The 19,988-nt window shown below is 47.3% G+C and overlaps 1 protein-coding gene across 1 annotated transcript in view; it reads left to right on the top strand.

Annotated features, from left to right (window-relative positions):
* LOC144142961 (gastric triacylglycerol lipase-like) overlaps window positions 1-19,988 on the top strand; it is a 42,107-nt gene that overhangs the window by 10,407 nt on the left and 11,712 nt on the right. Inside the window, exons 3-9 of the mRNA XM_077674789.1 lie at window positions 2,623-2,836; window positions 4,650-4,764; window positions 5,866-6,016; window positions 8,632-8,724; window positions 11,663-11,815; window positions 15,653-15,724; window positions 16,346-16,414. Coding sequence (XP_077530915.1) covers window positions 2,623-2,836; window positions 4,650-4,764; window positions 5,866-6,016; window positions 8,632-8,724; window positions 11,663-11,815; window positions 15,653-15,724; window positions 16,346-16,414 — 867 coding nt within the window. The remainder of the gene's footprint in view (window positions 1-2,622; window positions 2,837-4,649; window positions 4,765-5,865; window positions 6,017-8,631; window positions 8,725-11,662; window positions 11,816-15,652; window positions 15,725-16,345; window positions 16,415-19,988) is intronic.

Below are 19,988 nucleotides of genomic sequence, written 5' to 3'. Positions count from 1 at the left end.
CCTTGTCCCGCGTCGTTATCGCCGCGTATTCCACATCCCTCCCCCATTCTCCTCACCGTGGCAGGTGCGCGCTCCGCCGCTCTCACCGCAGCGCCATCTGTGCATCAGTGCGGTCAGCGCGCAGCTTGCATGCGCTCGGCTGCGCTCGCTCCCGTCGCCGTACCAGCTGTGCGTTAGCGCGCAGCTTGCGCTCGGTTAAAAATTTACACCATCTTCCCGCGAGGGGAAGCATGGGGTAGATGCGACGCATCGGGGGGGGGGGGGAACATGCTGCGTAAATAGGATACACAACAACAGCAATCCACACGCTGACATCGCTAACATAACGGAAACGCAACGGCAACCCCCGATGCGTCGCATCTACCCCATGGTTCCCCTCGCGGGAAGATGGTGTAAATTTTTTTGTAATTCAAGAGCCCTGTGGCTTTTGAATTACGAGAAAATTGGCGCCTTCCGGCGTTCCTTCTATGTTTATCCAATGAGACCCTCGTTCCAACTTCTGGTTAGCTACAGCCCCAGCGAGGGTCTCGGTACTGGCAGCCTTGGTAGCAAAGGTAGCTTAATGGGGCTCTCCCCTAATTCCCAGCTCCAGACGCTGTAGACGCTCGAGTCACGGCCCGGAAGTAAAATACGTCCTCTGCTACCCGAGCTGCCGAAGCGACGCAAGCTAACACCCTCCAGTGACGCATACAGTTACACTGACATAAATAACCAAGAAAGTAGAGGGAAGCAAAAGGGCTCCCCGGCGGTCTAATTGGTATGGACTCACACAGGTATTCTGAAGGACGTGGGTTCCCGTCCTATCCAGGAACCTGAGGACTTCAAAAATTTCAAAAACATATCTGTTCTTCTATACCTTCCTCGGCCTCCTTTTCAGTCGGTGTTTCTTGTGCGCATGCACGAATGTACATGTGCATACATATACATTTAGAGAAAGAAGCACGTATGTATATATGTATAAATGCATACATACATATATTTTTCTCGGTTTCTTTATTTATGAACATAAGAATTATAAAATAAATCACGAAGTGGAAGAAGGCATGCGTTTCGGGTTGGACCAAAGGCAGGATTTCCGGATTGCTTGCCCGATGCCATACCTACTGGCTAGTGGGAAGTCTGTTTCTCCCCCCCTCTTCCCTCCCCCCCCCCCCCCCCCCACACACACACACACTTTCTCGTGTATTGCTGTGATTTAAATGCAACACTTGCGGATGGCAGCCAGAGTAGTTGCAGCCACTCGGGGAGAAGGAGACCTGCTTTTTAACCCGAGCTTTAACTGCAGCGTCTCTACTCGGCTCTGCTGTAATTTAATCTACTCTACTAGGGGGTTTCTCTACTAGAGGGGTGGTCTAACACCGAGGGCTCTTTTTATGCTGCGTACGCATGTAACCGAGATAGTCAGAACCGAGTCTATCGCTCCAGTGTAGCTAATTGAAACTGGGAATGAGGGGCTCGTTGAGTACACAGAGAAAGCAACGCGATTATTCGTCAACATCAAGGACGACATAGGGTAAGGAGTTTGCTATTGTTTTTATGCGGTCCAGAGATGATATCGTGTGCTGCGGTGGAAGCGCCTCTTTCGAGGGGCTATAAAAATACGTTTTGGAAAAGCGGGAAAGCCTAAAAATACATCACAAAACCGACGCAAAGACCTTTCGTTTTTGTCAACGCATTTTTCGCATATAAACTGAGGCAGTCATTGACAACTGTATCATTAAATATCGGATAAAATCGTCAGTCCATGTGCGCTCGCAGAAAGAGAAATTATGCGAAAGTATGACTTCTGGCATAAAAACGTATTTTACAGTTATATGTTGGCTCTTTTCTGGCGGAAGAAGCTAAAGAAGCGGTGGTGTTATCTGAGGGTAATTGGATGAGCGGCCCCAGCGGAGACTTTCGGACAGGCTTAGCGGAGCTTCAGAGGGGCTCTGCAGTTTAGGCTGAGTCATGTGCCCGTACACTGACGGTCGAGGTGGTGATGCTATTGCCTCTCACTGTAATGATGATTCATGTGGAAAGAGGGTAATCGTTGCCGCGTCAAGGTTTATTCCCTTCGCCGCAATAGTGGCGCGGACATCGTGTTAAAGCGAAGCTGTAGTGTCCTCACAGGCGCCATCGTGCGCCAAAACGCCAAGCAGGAAAGCCAACTTTCTCTGATGAATGCCGATAAAGGATCGCCTGTGAAGGAAAAGAAAAAAACGCTTCCAGGGATTGGAATTCAGCCTGGGTCAGTCGCATTATTAGTCCGGCGTCTATCTGCTTGCTCCACTTCTACATGGTACAAGCAAACGCTAAGAGCCCGATTCGCGCTGTACACACCAAACCCAAACGTTAGGCCTACAGAGTGCCACCCGAAAGTTGCTGTACGTATTCCAGCAAAATGGTGCGAACCTCCAGAGAGGAACAAACTCGCAGTGTGGGATTAGCCAAACACATAAACCATCACAAGAAAGCTTCACGTTCCACCATCGTCGTAGTTACACCGCGGGGTGCATGGTTTTTGTCTGCCGGTTGTAACTGTTTCACACCAAATTGAAATGAAGCCAAATTTATTTCAAATTGGGTTTCATGGCTCATATTTGTTCGAAACAACGTTCAAAGAAAGATGCGCTGTTGCAGTGCGAGCTGATACGGTTCTTCGGCTACCCGTGCGAGATCAGCTACGCGACTACTGAAGACAGGTACGTCCTCGAGATGGACAGAGTTCGGCACGGACTCAACGAAAGAACCGGAGGAAATCAAAACAAAACTCGTCGCTACCCGGTCCTGTTCCTGCCTGCATTCGCCGCAGCCTCCGACATGTGGTTCCTCAATTACCCATCGCAGTCTCCAGGCAAGCCCTTGCGAAAAGCATAACGTGGCTGGAGGTCGTAGAATCTGCAAAAAGGGGAACAATTTATTGGTGTTTTTCTGTTAAGGCTACGAGTTTTCCGTTAAAGGACTACAATCGAAATAAATGGCCGGAAGGGAAAATTCGCAAAGTGTATGTAAAGTGCCCCACTTGTAGTTCATTGCCAATCATTCATATTTCGAACAGTTGTGGATTGGAATTCCGTGCCATCTCATATTGCAACTGTGCCTGATACTTTAGGCGCTGATATTGCATTTTTAACTGCACTGAAAAGCGTTTTTATAGATGTTTGTATTCGGAGCTTTGAGTTGCATTATCTGAAGTGTCTTTTTGTTATTCCTCCCCTGCGGCCAACTTCTATTCACTTTTTTTGCGCGAGATCTGCTAGCAACTTTGTTTTGCATTGTTTGCTTTGTAATACCCCCCAGTGAGGATCTTCAGGGATATTAAGTGCGAATGCACTTTATAAGCGACCCTGAATTCTGGCGACCGCCGTCCGTCCACATAGCAACAGCTGCGGGTGCGCGCGCTCCTCGTCTTCCTTGGCAACGGGGGGAGATGGGCGCGCGCTGCCTGGCCGCTGACATGGCACATACCCACGTGGGGGATAGGCCAGGAATCTCCTCGTCTTCCTTGGCAACGGGGGGAGATGGGCGCGCGCTGCCTGGCCGCTGACATGGCACATACCCACGTGGGGGATTGGCCAGGAATCGGGCGTGAGAAGGGCTAATGCACCCGCTTAAAGGAGTACTGACACGAAATTTCAAAGCTAAGATCCGCTCTAGCAATCAAGTACAACGACAACACAAATAGGTGTCTGTGAATAAATGCATCTTTCTTTCTTTGTAGATGTGGGTGTGTGTGTGTGTGTGATCTCTCTTTCGCGAACATTACCGAACCGCGCAAATTCAACTCGTGCATTCGCACTTTCACATTCTTCCCCTCGGGGAAATGCGGGGAAATTTTTTCGAATTCTTTCGTAAATTTCGAGCTACCAAATCTTCAAATCTACAAATCCCAATGAGTAGGCAAAATTTAAAGTGAAAAGTCCGGAAAGGTTACATTGGAACATCAAAACCTTCAGGTCGACAACGTTACCTGCAAAGGATTTGGTGATGGAATGTAACAGTGCAATAAACGACGAGGGACACAGAAGAAAATTCACAAGACGGGCGCTGTCTTGTAAAGGCTTCAAGAATTTGAAGTGAACGCTTCCTTTGAAGTCGTAGAATATGCGTGAAGGACAACATATTGGTGATTCCTTGTTAGGGCTACGCGTTTTCATATAACTGATGGCCAAATAATAAAATGGCCGTAATAACCACGAAATCCTCAAATCCTCACAAAGTAATATATATTAGCGGAAAGCCAGAACGGAGCACTTGCCAATCGGTTGGCATTCGAACATTAAAGCTTCACGTCCACAACGTGACCTCCATGGGATTTCAGTGAAAGCTACGAAAGTGCACAGACAGGCCGGGAATCAAACCTGCGTCCTTGGGCTCAGCTGCACAACGCCTTCCAACCATGTAAAGATGTTTAATTTTTCTTATGGCCGCTGGCACACCCACAGGCCGTATAGTTTGTACTCAATTTCATAATAGGCATCCAACTGCCGTCGACGTTCCTTGAGTTAAGCAAGGTCGACTACAAAGGGCGACCTCCGTGCAAAATTTTAACACAAGTGAACAACTGGTTTGTACACACTTTTTAAAGGTCTGTTTATTGTTGCAACATCCTTTATAATAGTATCGCTCTATTACCAGGACTCAAAGCACCCTGTGTTCCTACGCAGGATTTCTGTTTGCTGACGCTGGTTTCGACGTTTGGTCAATGAATTCGAGGGAGTCCGTGCCTTATTCGTCCCACAAGACACTTTCGAAAAAGAACAGAAGATACTGGCGATGGAGGCAAGTTGGAGGCTTTTCTAATAGCTGCACAAATCTGACGCTGCGCTGGGCATTTGTTTTGACAGGTGTAGTGTTGCTGCCAGTCTGCCTGCGCGTATTTTGTGCGTTAATTTAGAATTCCTGCATGTTTACACATGATTCACATCTCTGCGATGATTAGGCAATAAGCTAAAAACGCCTCAGGTTTAATTAAAGCCTCTAAACTTAGTTATTATCACGGGTGAAAGCAAAGGCTACATACGCAGTGTTGTGTCAAAGTTTGTCTTTACATGAGATTTCACCGCCTGCCGACTAGCTATGTCCACTGGATGATTGCACTTAGCATTTCGCCTGCCGCTTAAGAGGGCGTACATACAGCCCAGCTGGCACGCCATTGACTGTGAGACTGAGGGCCAAGCGGTAGCATTTCGGCTGGCGTATACCCGCAAATTTTCCCGCCAATTTTTCGTGGGGCTACCATAGTTGCCAGACCAGGACTGTCCTCCCCTTTACGAACTGCATTTACGGGCCCCATACGTTTGTAGTACCTCCCGTGGGGACGAAGCGAAAAAATAACAAACCCGGGCTTGAGCCCGAGCCCGCCGCGCGAGCGCGCAGGGGTTTGTAAGCAGAGCGGGCTGACAGATCCTAGGTCTTTACCGGCCACAATACGTTTGTAGTACCCGCGAATGTATGATGCGAGCTAATCAACAGAGGGCACTCCTGGTCTGGCAACCATGGTAGCCCCGCGAAAAAATGGCGGGAAAATTTGTGGGTACGCCAGCCGAAATGCTACCGGCCAAGCGGCGGCGATGCAGCCGTTCAACCTTCGCCTTGTTACGTTGTTCCCTTGCGCTTCAATGCACGTACAGATGGCCCAGCTGATGGTGAGCGATCAAGCACAGGCGAAGCAGCCGTTTCCCTCTCTCCTAGTCACGTGGTAGCGCTGAGGCGTGGCTCCGACCGAGCGGAGGAATAAGAAAGGGGTAGCTGCGTGACGGCAGCCGAACGTTACTTTCGACTCGATGAATTAACTTGAAAATGCAGTGTAGTAGAACATTCGCTTTAAAAGTGTTCATCTTACGCTATAAAAGTGTACTTACTCTCACCTTCTGCGTTCAGCTTCGATGAAATCGGGCGTTACGATGTTGCTGCAGCCATTGACCACGTTCTCAAGTCCACTGGCGCCCCAAAGCTGTCTTTGATGGCCCTGTCGCAAGGCGGTACCATCAGTCTCGTGCTTCTCTCAACACGACCAGAGTACAACGACAAGGTGGGTGCTCGCGGTGACGCGTTTCTTGGTAAACTCTATTTCGACCGAGATCGCACACAGCAGAAGCAGAAAAAAGCCTTTCACTCCGCACTCACTCCACTGCACAGCGGTTTTGTACAAAACGACTGAGACAGCAAACCCGTGGGAACACAAGGACATTACATTTTACTTCAAGCTTCGTCTAATGTTAACCCTGTAGTGACCATACCGTACGCAGCGAGCGGCATTTCATTTTCCTGTTGGTAGAAGCATTACATTTCATTTTCGTTATCCTCTAGGTTCAATGTTGAACCATTTTGAACTAGGTTCAATGGTGAACCATTTTTCCTCGGCGAGGGACAATACGTTTCCCCGTGGGAATAAGCCAAACACTTCCTGTGCGCACCAAGCCCCAACTACTGGTTTCCTAGGAGCAATGTTTCCATTTTTTGAACAAATATTAGAAAGACTCAGCGGGTCGGCCTCAGTAGGCTCCGGGTAAAATCGTGAGTTTGGAGCGGCCGGCCTGGCTGAATGCTGAAGTCCCTTCGAGTATACCGACTATTAGTCTCCTACTGCAATGGTGCTCTCCCAGAATGTCTCAACCAGGGCCTACTCATCTTTCATCCTACCATATTATTCATTAAATCACTGCATTACAAACAGCCGGCTGTAAGGTCCGCATCGAACGGACGGCTGGTCATGAATAAGGTGCCCCTAGAAATAGCAGCTTGCATGGCTGCTTAGAAGGCCATGGTCACAACAGCCTCCGATGGCCCCTCAGCGCCACCCTCTTTGTACCACCCCCGCAATCACTGTCCCGATCACCACCGCCCCCTCGCACCCTCAATTAGACTTGGCAAACGCAAAAAAAAAACCCAAACAACGACTCCAGGATTTAACACGTCCAGACAACCTGACCTCCTTCCCACTGCAACCCTAGAACAAGAAGTGCTCCTGAACCAGTTCTTCACCAACATTTCTTCTGCGCCAGAGGCCATTCGGAAACGGTATCATCCACAGAATCTCCCCCGCGGTCCCCATTTTATAACAGCCAATATCAACCACTTCATCTGGCACTGCCCCAAATTTTATAGTTTTCGCACATTCCTTTCTCCTATACACGACCCCACAACTTACTTTGACCACACATAACTGTCACACGGCACCGTGTGCCACTCTATGATTTGTGCCGACGAAAGTGGTCCAGTACGGGAAATTTAGGCGTGGTCTATATGATTTATAAGTGATCCTTTTTCAAGTCAACCACCATAGCGACTGAACCCCTTCCCTTCTTCAACAGCTGGACACAGACCTTCCTCTCCATTAAAGCTCGCAGCATCGACTCAATCATCTATGTTGGCTTCATCTTTCCCGTTGATCCTTTCCAAACCCCTCATAAGAAAAATGGCAGCATCTCCACTCTGTGGATCATGGCGAGGGTGCGGAGTACGGGTACTCGAAATGACATCCTAGTTGCACCCCGAGTGACATCCGATTTCAGCCGCGAGTAGCACCTTGATTACTCCATAAATGAAACTGCAACTCACGGCTCAAATCGAATTTCGCTTGATTTTCGCTGATGGTGGTGTGCGCAAGGACAGACGCGGACGGATATTGGGAGGTTCTAAGATACTCCGCACAGTTACAGGTGAGGGAGTAAGCCGTTTCGCTCTCAATGACTAACTCACGGTCATAGCCCAATGTTTACAGTGAGGAACCTGATTTCATAGGGTGTCACCGGATACTCCTTCTTTAGGGTTCTCATGAGGACGTCCCAAAAGAAAATGACATCCCAACAGTCTATAAACACATGTTCTGTAGTTTCAGGTTTTTGACAAAGAACGCATAAGTTGTTCCAAGCAACAAAAAGACCTCGCTCTTCCATCCATGTTTTCACAGGGAGTGTGTTGGTGTGCAATTTAAAAAAGAAGGTTTTCACAGAGGCTGGGATTACCATAGCTTTCACCCTGGACAAAACATCCTGTCTTAGGCCTGCAGAGTACACTGCTCGGTACAGAGGTACTGGAAAGAGAATTTCATTCAGATGAAGACGATGTACCGCATGATATGATCATGCTTTTAGGATTGTATAGTATCTGGCGCTCTCGAATGGCGGTGCGCTATGCGGATGTCAATGCGCAAACTGTGAGCGCATATTTCAGGGAAAACGTGAACTATCTGTGCGAGTTGTACGAAGTGGAAAATCCTGACGCGGGAATTTTGTCAGTGCTTCAAAAATTGACATCATTTGATGTTTACAATAGTTTCCGCCAGCCAAAACATGGCAGGCGCTTTTTATTACATCGCTGACTTGTAAAAATGTTAAAAAAAGGAAATAAAGAAAAAAAAACAAACGGTCATAGCCCAATGGGTAAGACGACTGACGCAAACTCTGTCTGGGCTACCAGACACAGGGTCGAATCCGGCCGGTGCCTGTTTGATTTTTTCGCGATTATAAATGCTATCCGAACGGAGGTGGACGGACATTTTGCGGTCCTGCACCTAATATTAAACGTGGTTTTCGCCTCCTTCTGGAGCGAATATTTAAGAGTGATTTTGTTTCATATTATGCCCAAGTGCGCTCACTCGGCGAAAGATGACTTGATAATTTGATATGGTCTTTTCTACTGTAGGTAGACCTTTTCGTGGCATATGCTCCTGTGTCCAATCTGAGTCACACAGGACCCCCGCTTAACCTGGTGTTACCCGTTCTCCCGGCGCTTCTCGTAAGTCTATATTTCATTTCTTCGTTTAGTGCTAGAAATTCCAAAGTCTTATCAGTACCGCACAGATATGTCCCTTTGCCTTCACCACAAAGGCGTAACTCGAGGTCGGAGACCTCTTCAGATTCAGACGTCATAAGGTCGAACTTCACTCTATGAGAGAAGGTTAAAGTAAGGCAAGAGGCTGCGACGTGAGGGTGAGTGCGACAAAAGGTTCTGCCACCATTGTAGGCTCGGTTGCCGTATATTCATATTTTCAGTATGACACTTATTGTGCGTCACAAAATATATCATCCTTAGAAGAAACAGCCTCCAAATTCTTCTCCGGGGTATTCTCATGTTTAGCTACTCTTTCATAGGCCACTCTTTACAAGGCACACTTTTTGCGTGCTTTAAACGTACACTTCAATGTATACTTTTTTGTTCTTTGTTTAGATCGTGTCCTCATTGCAACATGAACAATTTGGCGATGCTTTTTCTAGCTAAACGAGTATTCGGATGTTATTCCTGAACAAGGTGCCGTCCACTGACTTTAAAGCATGAAGCAGCCAACAAAAAAAGCAAGACATGCATGCATAACACCCAGTGTTGCAACTGGACTTTTCATGAAGACTGGCGTCTTCATTGAGTCACTGGCCAGTTTTGCGCGACATTTCGTTCTGTTTCGGCAATAGTCAGCCTCATAGAAACTAAAACTTCTCCTTATTTCTTCACAAGATTCGTGGAATAAAGAGGTTAGAATCAATAGTCTTGCTACAACGATTACCGTGTGAAAACTCTTTTGGACAGCATAACAGAACTTGAGCACTTTCAGCGCGCAGGGAAAATGTGCTGAACGTTTACGATTTGCAACTACGGCCGCGAACACTGAGCCTTCGCATTTCTTTCGGGCCTTGCCTGTGCCCTTTTTGGTAAAGATGCCAGTGCTTTGGCCGTTTGTTTGGTAGGGAGGAGAGTGCACGTATTATCGTGGTCATTTTGTCGCCCTAAGAGTCACAAGGTAAAGGCTTTTGCCTATTTAGGGGCCCTACTCGTCCTTATGGGGTGTGTGGGCGTGTGTAGGTGAGCGGGTGGGTGGTTGTGTGCGGTGTGCGCGTGTAGGGAGGGGGTTAAACCCTACTGAGCATTCACTTATGCAAACAATGCAAAGCTGTGCAAACAAGGCAAGGCAATGGAGCTTACAACGTGCGCGTTTTTTAAATTCTGTTTAAGAATGGAACATGCCGCAACTGTATACCTAGCCTGCAACATTATTTATTTTATTTATTTATTTAAGACATACTGCAGTCCGAAGACCAAGCAGGTGGGCAGGGATTAATTTCATAAAAAAGCATCAATCCGCATGGTAAATTCCTTACTTTCCTTACGACTGCGACGTGTAAGGAAGTAAGCGTTGTCACACTTTGTTTCCATTCAATCGGATACAGTTTTAAAGCAAAAGCCTTTTATCACCCATCGTTGAAAGAGGCCTGATGTTATGAACCTATGTCAGACATTCTCAGCCCAGATGTTTCGCGGAATATCTCCGCCTGGATGCTATACAGCAAAGCACCACACGTCCTCTTTGACGTAGTTGCTACAACTGGTATAATTTGTGTAGGTGTACTTCCCTCTTGAACCAACGCATCCATTTCTGCCCAATGACTGGTCGCCGAAAGTGGTTCCAAAACCCCGGATGCCTAAATATGCTTGACTATAATACAGTTCACTTGGGAAAACAAGACGAGGACAAATAAAGATGCTCAGAGGACACATGCGAGCGTCCTGCGTGTGTCTTTCATAATTCCCGTTTTGGTTTCGCTCAGGTGCAGCTTTCAGGCTCATCGCAATTTTTTCAAGTGTGCTTATTTTGGATGCAGTTAGTGTAATGCAAAATATTTTCACACTGATAATGCTGAGCGCCAAAGCTTGCTTTCTATTTGTAAGCTCATTTTGATCTTTGGTGTACTTCGTTGCAGAACCACGGAAACAATGCATTTTAAATGTACGGGAAGCAACGTTTGACAATAAATACCACAAAAACTACCTAAACTCATGTAATGTATTTTTACAACGATCATATCTGAGTCAACTCGCTGCTCTATCAACGTACCACTTTCCTGCAGTGCATCCACTATGTTCCTGTGGTAGAATTTTTCAGCGAGAAAGCTATGGATGAGGGAAGTGTACTCAAGAAATAACCAATTCCAGATTACTTTACTGGAGTTGGAGGCTCCCAAAACGACTTGAAAGGAAACCGATCGGCCACACGGGCTAGGAAACAAGAATGCTGAGGGTTTACACTGAGCGATAAGAAAATAGCTGCCTTAATTAGGTAACACACTCAGGTGTAGACACTCTAGCTCAAATTAAGCGAAGAAAATGGGCATGGGCGGGTCACGTCGTCTGCATAAGGGACAACAGGTGGACCATCTTTTTTGGCGGAATGGCTTCCGATAGACGGTAAACGCAATAGGGGTCGGTGAAGGCCTCGATAGAGCAATGAGCTGAGAAAATGTGGGGGAAAGGATGGACTCAGCTACCACTCAATAGATGTGGCTTGCGATCTTTGGGAGAGGCATTTGTCCAGGCTTGTGGTGATGATGAGCCACCAACAAGCCAAACTTTCTGCCTTAAAGGCTTGACTTTGTAGCAGATGTACTAGCGGTGTCAAATGAAACGCGAACACGAAAATATGAACCTGAACACACCAATAGCGCTATTTCTCCCCATGCAAGCCAAACTGACGCGGGGCTTAGTTAGAAAAGCAAAGTTGGGAAAAGTGGATTTCCAGACATACCAATAGCACGCCATTATATGAACCCTACGAACAGTATTTATTTAATTTTGCATGTTGTGGTTCATATTTTGTGTTCACGTTTCATTTGACGCCGATAGTACATTTACAGCCTAAGTAGCATGGCGCAAGAAACTTTGTGTAAGCTTTTGCCGTCTTTCACAGTCGCTTCTAGATCCCTTTTCCATTGGAGGCTACATCGCACTGCCAGGCGGACTGCAGCGAGTTCTCACACCACTGTGCAAGCTCACCAAAGGGAAGATTTGCTCCCTCTCACTCACGTTAACCATGTTTAGCAGCCCGCTTCAGCTAAACAAGGTAGGTGCCAGGATGTCCCACAGGAGAGAGAGAGGGAATTCTTCACTAGGGCTGAAGAGGTCAGCCATTCACAAAGCCAGGCTCGACCATTCAGATGATTGGTCAATGTATAATGATGGTCAAATGCTAAGAAATAGTATTAATGAAAAAATTCACGCATCTCCACGAAGTGAATCCTGACGAGTGGGCGAAACACTGTGGATCGTTCTTACCGTAAATCAGCCGTGAGAGTGCTTACTGCTGCTAAAACGATTTCCAATCCAATCCAATCCAATACAATACAATCCAATACAATTCAATTTAATCCAACCCAATTTATTTCAATCCGATCCAATCCAATCCACATCCAATTCAATGCAATTCAATCCCATGCTCCTCGCGCCTGCACAGCACCGCTCTCCAGGCGCTCTCTCTCTCTCTCTCTCTCTCTAGCTTTTTGAGGACCTTTTATTTTGTTCTTGTTAACCTTTTGTGAACCTTCTGTGCACAGGTGGTTCGATTTACACGGTGCTGTGCGCCTGTCTCTCTCTGTCCCTCCCTCTTTTTGTCTCTCTAACCTTTTGTGAACATTTTATTTTGTTGTTAACGTTTTGTGAACCTTTTGTTCACAGATGTTTTGATTTACATGGTGCTGTGCCGTGAGCACGGGCGCCGCACAAGCCTTTGCCTTAAGGTGCTTCGACCCTAAAACTGGGCGTACCTTGCTCTAGTGGTGTAAGGCTATAACAGAGCGGAGCTGGCCGGATCTCCGAAAATCGTAGTTTCGCTTAGAAGCGCGATCAGATTACCCGCAAGCGGCTGCCTCAACGCGCGAGTGTGGATCCTCTTCGGCCTTCCCCATCGCTATAGTGTACTAGTGATGTGTCGTGCCAGGTAGAAACCACTGAGGAGCACGGGTTCCTTTTGCGATGAAAAAATGGTATGGGAAGCAGGCGTTCCCCAGAGAACTCCTGTTGCAGCTAGCTCCACCTAAAAGTCTTAAACCAAACTAAACAGGCATTTGAGGGCTTTATAAAACTCTATACCATTGTAATGGAGAAAGACGACTGCTTAAAGCAATAAGTGAGGATTAATTTTACAAACCAAACATGAAGCCAGCTGGTAAATCAACGGCCGCCAGGGGCGCTGGTTACAACAGGAGCTCCCCAGGAGAAATTTTGATCAGTCACCGGCCAGCCCCGGATGACACACCTCTTTCTCCTAGTACACAATACCATCGCTAAGTCAATGAGACGCCGCTGTACATGAGCCTTTATACAACGCACTGGGCAGTGACGTCACGGCTTCACGGGCGCCGGTGAACCTTGGCGAAGCCATGCTTAGGTTCGCGAAGCGGCGCGAAGCTGCGTACCGCTGCGCCAGTGGTTGCTAGGCAACGCGAATTGGCGTCGTCGCTCCGCGAGGGTTTTTTTTGTGCGACGGACGGATAACGCTCTGCTAAAACAGCTCCGCTGTAAAAATCGAAAGCTTCATCCCAAACACACGCATTTAGGCATGCATGCTGACAGAGGGTTCGTTCCAATTTACCCTCTAGACGGCTACGTTGCCGTCTTCGTGGACAGTCTGCCATGTTATGCAACGTTCAAATTCGAACGACGCAGTCAACGAAGACTGCTTCGAAGTGACAGCATCGAAGTCAGCAACGATGCAGGCTACCTTCCTGTGTGAACCACTAAGGGAAGGCAGCGCCACCTTTTTGTGTAATAATGTTGTGACGAATTAGGTGGTTATGTTATTGAAATATTTTATATAGTTTACTGGTGACGGCGGCACCTTTGTTTAGTTCTTAAATTACGTTATGTTTGTAATAATAATGGTTATAACATTTACAAAACCTGCGGCTTGCGCTACTCAACACGTCTGCTACAAAGTTGTCGTCTGCGTTGGTGACCGCTCCGCCGTTCCAATTCTGCTTCCTTAAGACGTCTAATTTGACTGCTTCGTAACCTGTCTACCAAGCTGTCCGCGAATTGGAACGCAGCTAGAGAGACCGAGAGAGAGACAGGAAGCTGTTGTCACAAGTTGTTGTCTAGTCCGGAGTCTTTCAGGAACTCCACAGCAGCTTAGAACCCTGTACCGCACAGTCGCGGCTGTCCGAAGGGACTAAAACGACTTTTATCCTGACATTTCTCGCTCGTAGTATACTTCGCGTCGTTATCCGCGCTGAGGTGACACGTGGAGAAAAGCAAAACACGCGTTCAGTGCCCTCTCTAACACCGTGAACAAGACAGAGAGGCGATGTAACCTGCAGATATTGTAAAAATTAAGGGAAGCTTGCACCCACGCGGAAGTCTTGAATGGCGCAGCTGTTGCAGGTGAGCATTAAAGGACACATGTATCGTTTTCAGTATCATTGTTTATTTGCATAGTTGCGGTGCTAGTAATCGCCGTCTTAAGGCCGACCTACATGCAGCGAAGTTTCTCGGCGAACTTGGCGCGGCGGACGCCGCGGTTTGACGCGCCGCTCAGTTTTCGTCCACCCCAACCTCCATGAAACGTCATGCCAGGTGATGCGGCGAACGCCGCCGATGGAAGACAGGACAGGAAGTACAAGGCTGTGATTGGCTGCGGCCTCAAAATGCAGTTTTCCGCTTCCGGTCGCGTTCGCCGCCGCACTTTCGACGTCTAGCTCGCGTAGATCCCCGGCGAACAGCCGTATTTTCGACGCCTAGCGACGTTCGCCGCCTTTTCGCCCACATTTCTCTGCATAGAGGTCGGCCTTTAGTCGTCGTCGTCTTGGCAGGGAGTTGCAACCGCTTGTCCTCCTCAGCATTGTAGACTTCCTCCAACTCTTTGCCATAGACTCGAGGCACGGGTGGCGGAATCTGCATCTCGTCCCGGGAAGGATTGGCACACTGGTGGGCATGTCTCCAAATATCAATAATGTCTTCGATACAAAGCAAAGGCTGTGGTGCCTCTCCCAATCAGGGTTTCTTTTCATTATATAGCATTTGCGCTGTAGTTTTTATTTACATACGCGGCACTGCTTGACGACAGTGTTGGAGAGTTTTTTTTTTGGTAAGGCCACTGCGCTCACGCGCGCTCGCAATTTTTTCGCCTCTCGGGTTTTTGCCAGTTTTTCTTTTCTAAAGCCACCCCGGGCGCAGAGGATGCTCGGCGGTCACCGCGAGGCACGCGCTCATGAGACCGTAGCATTTTTTGGTATTTTGTTTTCTGCATCGACGATTGAACGGCCGCTAACAACAGTTCCACGCAAAGAGTTTCGGGTGCACGCTATATCGAAGCTCAGGCATGTATACACGGAGCCAAGAGTTTACATTACCCAGTTTCAACACTCCAAGTTCCTTTCAACCTGGCCTAGCGGCTACTATCTTGATACACATATGGTGATAACGCTCCTCAGCGTGATGTTTCCCTTACGAGCACAAATCAAGCGCTCAGGTTTTATACGATAGAGAGGTTAACTTGGAACGCCGTCAAGCGTCCTGAAAAGTTTTGTGCCCAGGCGTAATTTCATAAACCACACGCTTCATCCCGAATGAGGGTCGCGCTTACAGATAAATACGATAACCCTCTCTGTCAACATCAAGTGCTTGGGAGATTCCGCTGAACCTGTTTCTCGTCTAGCACAGTTTTCGTCGCTCGACAGATTCCGTTAGTGATGCTTGAGATCTTCAAGTATTCAGGCCGTTAACCATAATTGAGAATTCTGACACAAATCTACTGCGACTTCTGCGGCCATCGATGGAAACTCTCGAATATGTACAGATGAAATTTTGGGGGGATACAGCAATGGTCAAGGCAGAGCGCATTTGCATAGTACCGTCGATAGTATACCGGAATGAAGAGTTTATAAGTGATGGGTCTCTTTTCCAGACAAGAGTGCCGATGTACGTGGGCCACTACCCCAAAGGCACATCATATCAGAATTGGAGGCACTATTACCAGGTACGAAGTTTGCATTTTGCGATCTACTGCAGCAGCTGAAAGGCAACGTTTGCACACGCAGCGGGAAATGCGAAAAGGCTAACAAATAAGCTCGAAAACAGTTAAAACCACTGAGGCAATTTCAATAACCTCCTTCATTGTCCAAATATGATAGCGCTATGAGTTGACAAATCATAAGGACCCACGTTTTGAGTTGCAATGTCATGCGACGGCGAGACTGCTTACATCTGCTTCTGTGGATGCGGAACGATTCAGGCAACGGGAATTGTTAGCGCGGTAATGGGCCTCCTACGGCAGTTGTCGACTTCTCTGGTCAATCCTCCAGAATAAGTATGTGGGCATTAGGGGGGAGGGGGGGTAAGTCCACGTCGCAGTGAAATAAGAATATCGGCCGTTACCAAGAGAGAGAGAGAGAGAGAGAGAGAGAGAGAGAGAGAGTGGGTGGCTGACATGGGTGGGTGGCTGAGACTTCCCAAAGCGTTTCTATGGTATGCTTGTCGACATCTTCAACAACGTTTTCGGCTGGCCTAATAAAGTACTACTCATGTTGGCTATTGTTTTGAGATTCGTGTGCACCGCCTCTTCTACAGTAAATTGAGGAAGTGCGGGAATTCTCTGCAGGTATATCGTGCCAAGGAGTTTGTCATGTACGACCACGGAAGAGTCGGGAACCGTCACCGCTACGGCCAGGTGAGGGACATGTAGGGTTCTTTCGTATAAGCTGACAGTATGACCCATGAACATTCCGAGATCGTTTACAGCCGACACTGCACTTCTACATTACTCTGCGAAGTGATTTAAGGTTCTTTCACAACACTAAAAAGAAAAAAAAAACATTCCCCGCATTTCCCCGAGGGGAAGAATGTGAAAGTGCGAATGCACGAGTTGAATTTGCGCGGTTCGGTAATGTTCGCGAAAGAGAGATCACACACACACACACAACTACAAAGAAAGAAAGATGCATTTATTCACAGACACCTATTTGTGTTGTCGTTGTACTTGATTGCTAGAGCGGATCTCAGCTTTGAAATTTCGTGTCAGTACTCCTTTAAGCGGGTGCATTAGCCCCTCTCACGCCCGATTCCTGGCCAATCCCCCACGTGGGTATGTGCCATGTCAGCGGCCAGGCAGCGCGCGCCCATCTCCCCCCGTTGCCGAGGAAGACGAGGAGATTCCTGGCCAATCCCCCACGTGGGTATGTGCCATGTCAGCGGCCAGGCAGCGCGCGCCCATCTCCCCCCGTTGCCAAGGAAGACGAGGAGCGCGCGCACCCGCAGCTGTTGCAATGCGGACGGCGGCGGACGCTTCAGGCTCGCTTAAGAAGTGCATTCGCACTTAAAACAGCGCAAAAGACTGGACAAAGGAAGGAACCACGACCAAAAGGCGCTGTGGTTTGTGGTTTCGCACTCTTTCCAGTCTTTTGCGCTGTTTTCCTCCGTAGTACAATGTACCCACTGGCCCTTCAGCAAACCCTTCACAGTAACTGCTCGTAATGTTGCCATTCCCACGCCATTCACCCTAAGATGTGGCACTGTTACCTGCGGAGCATCGCAAACCTAAAATAGCTGAGGGGAATCCCTTTCATTATATTTTATTTACTTAGCTCTTAGGGAGGTTTTAGCGTTACAGAGAGGGGTGGGATGAAAAAGTACCCAATTATAACGCTGTCCCAGTCCACGCTGGTTTACGGGACGAATAAATAAAATGAGACGACTGAGACGAATGAGACCCTGTGAACTTAGCACAGCTATTTTTAAATGATAGTCAAGACGGGAAAAGAGGTGTGGAGGGGTGGCTAAAAAGAAATTGTTATAGCATTTTGCAGTTGGGGAGAAATTGTGAAAAAGGCGCCACCGTGGGATTTGCGTTGGATAGAAAACGGAGAATAAATTTTTTTATCATGAGATCCCCCTTGGGTGACAATACGTTTCAGGCAACAGTAATCAGCATGTGCAAGTGGCACGTTTTTCCAAGTACCGTTTTTGCACTTATGTGACAGAGTATTCACAATTGTTAATTTGTGGTTATTCATATTAAAAGTTCAAGTTCATTGAAAGGGGGCTACATGAATTGGCTTTATTTCAATCGAAGAACTGGCGAAAACAAGCAGAGCAGTCTTTAGGGGATATCTATAACTTCATTTGAACGTACCCTTGCTCGCATGAACAGTATTGCTTAATTACCACAGAGTAGGCGCTGAGCCGGCATTGCGACCTTAGTCTGTCCGGCATTTTTTTTATGCAGGAAAGGGCATCGCTTTTATGTTAAATTTACAGCGCAATAAAGACGCACACAAAGACAAGTAAGGGACATACGCAGCGCTGACTTCCAACTGAGACTTTATTGACACGGGAAACATTTATACGTGCAAGATATAGCGACACTACAGCGTAAAAGCAGATAAACAAGATATTAAATGCACTACACTTTATCTGCCCGTCGTTGCCGTCCAGTGCCAACACGTGCTTCGTGTAAGTTAGCCATTTCCTTTGCAGTTAGTGAGATTGAAGGGGCACTGATGCAATCGTCCCCCAACCGTACAATCTCTTCTGCTTCGATTATCTCCCTTGTGGTCTGATTGCCACTTCTGCTGAACACCGTACACTCCTAAAACTTTGGTACGCACTTGTGATTCCGACAATGCGCTGCCAAGTGCCCTGTCAGCCCCCCTTTCACATGATCACCGATTGATATGGCGTCTTACGTCACCATATTTGTCGAGAAAGCACCATGTTTCACGAAAACATTATATTCTCCATGAACAAAACAATCCAGGTTTAAATACGCTCACAAACAAACCAAAGGCAGAAAAGGGCTTGCCGCTTTGTGGTGGCACAATCTAGATTGACTTACAGTAAGCAAGTCTCCGTCCCACACCAAGTTTTGCTGAAAGACCTCTTCTTATGATGTCATTGCGAACGTCGTTCAAACACACGTTTTTGGAGCGAGAATAATAGCCTAAATTGAGTAATTTCGCAGTAAATAAAGCATCGTTTGCTTCCGGACAAGCGCTGGGGGCACTATAGAACACGAAATCTTTCCAATAAAACAAACTTGTATTTTGTGTTCATGGCCCCTTCGAGCACAGTTGACAACGCAAGTACGGCCATAACGCGGAGGTACAGGGGGCGTACAGTGCCAGTGGAAGCCGTAATGCAATAAGCTTTGACGCTGGGCTGACCGGTAATGCCCTAGTGTGGGCTACTTGGTTACTTCAACTGTAAAACATATTTAAAATCAGCAGAGTTTGGACTGACTAAAGGCAGAGGGCCGACAGTACGAGCGGCTATATCGGCGTACACACATTTCTGAACGCAGTGCTTTAAATTGGCAGGAGACGAACTAACGAAAATCCAGCGTACAAACGACTAGCGCGCAGAATGGTGGGAAAAAGGTTGCTATGCGGATATTCTTTCGTTATTAGTATTAACATCAGGTTGTTCGCCCCCCTTCACTCGTTCTGCAGGCTGACTTTTTGTGTTTGTCCGTTGTAAATTTGAAGCGCTCTTGGTTCAAAATGTGCTTTAACGCTTTTCGGCTCGAGCCAAATGAGCAGATTTAAATGAGTCAGGGATTTTGTTCTGGGTTTTTTTTAGATTTCTGCGTATGAGCATATACACCCACGTTCACTTGGCCAATAAAGACGTCTAGTAGCGTGATGAAACTTGTTACTTGCCCGAATGCTCTTTCTTACTCCAGTTACTCATTTAGGGCTCAGAGCATTTCTTTAACAGGTTTCTAGCTCAGAAGCCAGAACAAAGTCAACAACCCAACTGTAAAGGGGTCGAGTATACAAGCTGTGCTCGTGTTCAACTTGCGTGCTACTCTTGCACTCCGCATGTCCGCGGTTTAATCCCACACATATGTAAGTTTATCTGCTTTTTCCACCGTTTTTTTATGTTTTTAGGCATGGGACTTTTGTTGCGTCATCTGTCAACTCTTTTGCGTACCTCTCATCAAGTAGAAACGCTACCCTTTGAATTCATGCGCATTATATTCCTCCTCATGCAAATCGATAAATTTCCGTTACGAAAGGGAGTAGATACTGGCTATCCAAATCTATTGCGGGGATAAATTGGTCACAGTTGGCACATGACCGAGGTAATTGGAGAATGATGGGAGAGGCGTTTGCCCTGCAGCGGGCGTAGATAGGCTGATGATGACGATGGTGATGATGATGATCCAAATCTATGCCCAGCAAGTCTCGAAAGGCACTGAGAAAGCTCGACAGGGAAAACACAGGATTAAGCAAAACGGGGAATAC

The sequence above is a fragment of the Haemaphysalis longicornis genome, unplaced genomic scaffold, assembly GCF_048455015.1.
Source record: "Haemaphysalis longicornis isolate Haplotype H1 unplaced genomic scaffold, Haemaphysalis longicornis Haplotype H1 scaffold_6, whole genome shotgun sequence".
NCBI classification, from domain to species: Eukaryota; Metazoa; Arthropoda; class Arachnida; order Ixodida; family Ixodidae; genus Haemaphysalis; species Haemaphysalis longicornis.
This window is presented reverse-complemented; position numbering and strand designations above follow the sequence as displayed.